At 37.1% G+C, this 2418-nt stretch overlaps 1 protein-coding gene across 1 annotated transcript in view; it reads right to left on the reverse strand.

The window, feature by feature from the left end:
• The window catches only part of cers2b (ceramide synthase 2b), a 15983-nt gene that overhangs the window by 2120 nt on the left and 11445 nt on the right, over nucleotides 1–2418 (reverse strand). The window contains exons 7-10 of the mRNA XM_027286973.1: nucleotides 1682–1774; nucleotides 1132–1260; nucleotides 787–893; nucleotides 546–699 (exon numbers count right to left, since the gene is read on the reverse strand). Coding sequence (XP_027142774.1) covers nucleotides 546–699; nucleotides 787–893; nucleotides 1132–1260; nucleotides 1682–1774 — 483 coding nt within the window. The remainder of the gene's footprint in view (nucleotides 1–545; nucleotides 700–786; nucleotides 894–1131; nucleotides 1261–1681; nucleotides 1775–2418) is intronic.

Below are 2418 nucleotides of genomic sequence, written 5' to 3' on the forward strand. Positions count from 1 at the left end.
TATATTTATATTATATATTATATTTTCTTTTGTGGGTATTTACGTTTGTCTATTTAGATGATGTAAGTGTATAAATGTCTATGATTTTATGGATTCATAAACACAATCTTACTCCTTTCTCTTACTCTCTCCAATTCTACACATTAAGCAATGCTAAATCAATGGAGTATTCTTTTAACTAACTCTGATTACACTTAAACTGACACCTTTTAAGGTCTCAGGTCTTCAGCTCTTCATGGTTTACCCCATTTATACACTTACACTGGCACTACTTTCTCTCAGAGCTTCCACTTCAATTGACTCTTCCAGCTCAAAGTACTGTTAACACCACACTTTCATGTCAACTTCATTCACAGCTTACACTGAGACTCAATTTCTTTGAGGATCTTCATTTTAACTTCAATATTTCAAATGTTTTAGAGTACATGTACATTTTATTATTCTTAATTCCTGTGGATACTTACTGTGTATTTGTTTTTTATGATAAAGACATGATTGCTGAAATGTTATGGGATTTAATGTTTTTGTTGGATTTGTTCGCTTACATTGTTGGTGAGGAAACGGACTGCTATGCGTATGATGAGGACGGCCCAGAAGATGTGTAGACACTGCAGAACCATCAAGAGTCCATTGAAAAAGTAGTAGCCAAAGAAGGGTTCATAGATGGTCACTGGGTAAACCCATGTACAATAAATAATCCTGCAAGACAGAGACAGTGAGGATTAAGGACAAGGTAAATTAGGTAACACTAAGCTGTATATTACAATAAAACAACTGTGTGAGTACCGGAAAGGGAAGATGATCAGGCGAGTGACGATGAAAATTGCAGCAAACATAATGAAGATGTAGTTACAGGCGTTTCGCCACCCAGCATAGTTGAACATCTTTGCAGACTGTCAGAGAGAAAACAAGAAAATGTGTTTGACAGAAAAGCTCCAGACAAATTGATAATATATTTGAATAATGAAAATAAAACTTGGTTTGCCTCTATCTGACTAAAAACCCCCGACAAAGTGTGGTTTCATCCACAAGGTGGCAGTGTGTTTCCATCAGTCTACATGACATGACAAGTTGTGATAATCAAAATACTATGAATGTGAAGTGCTGCAATGACCCTTTGGAGACATTTACCTCAAGGAAGTAATCAGAGGAGTCGTGAACCAGCATGATAAGAGTTCCAGCACGGATGTAGTTGACACACCAGGAAAAGCTGATGAGGAGGATGGTCGCAACATGGTGAACTATCTGCTCCTTAAAGTCCTAAAGAGAAGGAGGCATGGAGAAGAGAGACATGGTAGAAAATGTTTGAAGATATATAACCGTGTGTGTTTGAGTGTGTGTGTGATAAATCCAGCTTAAAAGGTAACTAGGTTATAATTTTGTGTTGGAAGAACACACTGTGCCTCTTTAGCAAGATTTCCCCCCACTGTGCTCAGCTGACCCAGGTGGAGCAAAGTCCAAACACTCTCACACACACATCCAAACACACGTGTAACAACAGTCTAATGTCCACCCGCTGTCCATACCAGATGTCAGATGGATCAGATAGAGAACAGACTTTGTCTTCCTCTTGTGTACAGCCGATCATGATCATTAACCATATAAAAAGAGAAAAACACAACCAGGGTGTCAAGTCTCTTTTTTTATACGAGCTGAACTGAGAGCAGATGCATTCACTCACTTTGCGTTTGACATCAGAGGCCACACTGAAGAGCAGCGAGCTGTAGAAACCCAGCTCAATCATGTAGTACCAATACTGAGATGGCAGGACAGTCTGAAGGAAGGAAACAGGAAACAGATCTTTAATTTCAAAATTCATACACTTACACTTGCATGCATAAATCTATATTGGGAAATAGAGCTGCAAGCAAGCATTATGTTTATTGTTGCTTAAACTTCCTCTTGACAAAGTGGTTCATTGTTCGGTCTTTTAAAAAAGTGAAACATGCCCATAACAAGTTCTTAGAGACACAAATTTTGTGTTTTGTGTAGCAAAAAAATCCAAAACTTCTTTTTTTTGTGCCATTTTTGCTGGTGATGAATGAAGAAATGATTATCTAAATGAATTAACTAATCATTTCTGCTCGGCTGAATTCTGGATTAAGGAGTGTGTCTTGTGATTTGTGTAGCAGGGTTTCTGCAGCGTTCACCCAAATCAAATTTAAGACCTTTTTAATGAAACTGAATGCCAGTCAAAGAATGACAGAGTAGGTACAATAACGATTAAAATTATTCATTAAATACATCATTTTATAGACATTTAAATCACATTTTGTCAGTACTTTCCAGCTGTCTACAACAATAACTCCTAGTCATACTGTTAATCAGTTAACATGACCATGATGTGCATTATATTTCACACTGAAACAACATATCTCAATGTAATTTACCCATATGCTGCTATACAAGCTGTAATAT

The sequence above is a fragment of the Larimichthys crocea genome, chromosome XIII (genome assembly GCF_000972845.2).
Source record: "Larimichthys crocea isolate SSNF chromosome XIII, L_crocea_2.0, whole genome shotgun sequence".
NCBI classification, from domain to species: domain Eukaryota; kingdom Metazoa; phylum Chordata; class Actinopteri; family Sciaenidae; genus Larimichthys; species Larimichthys crocea.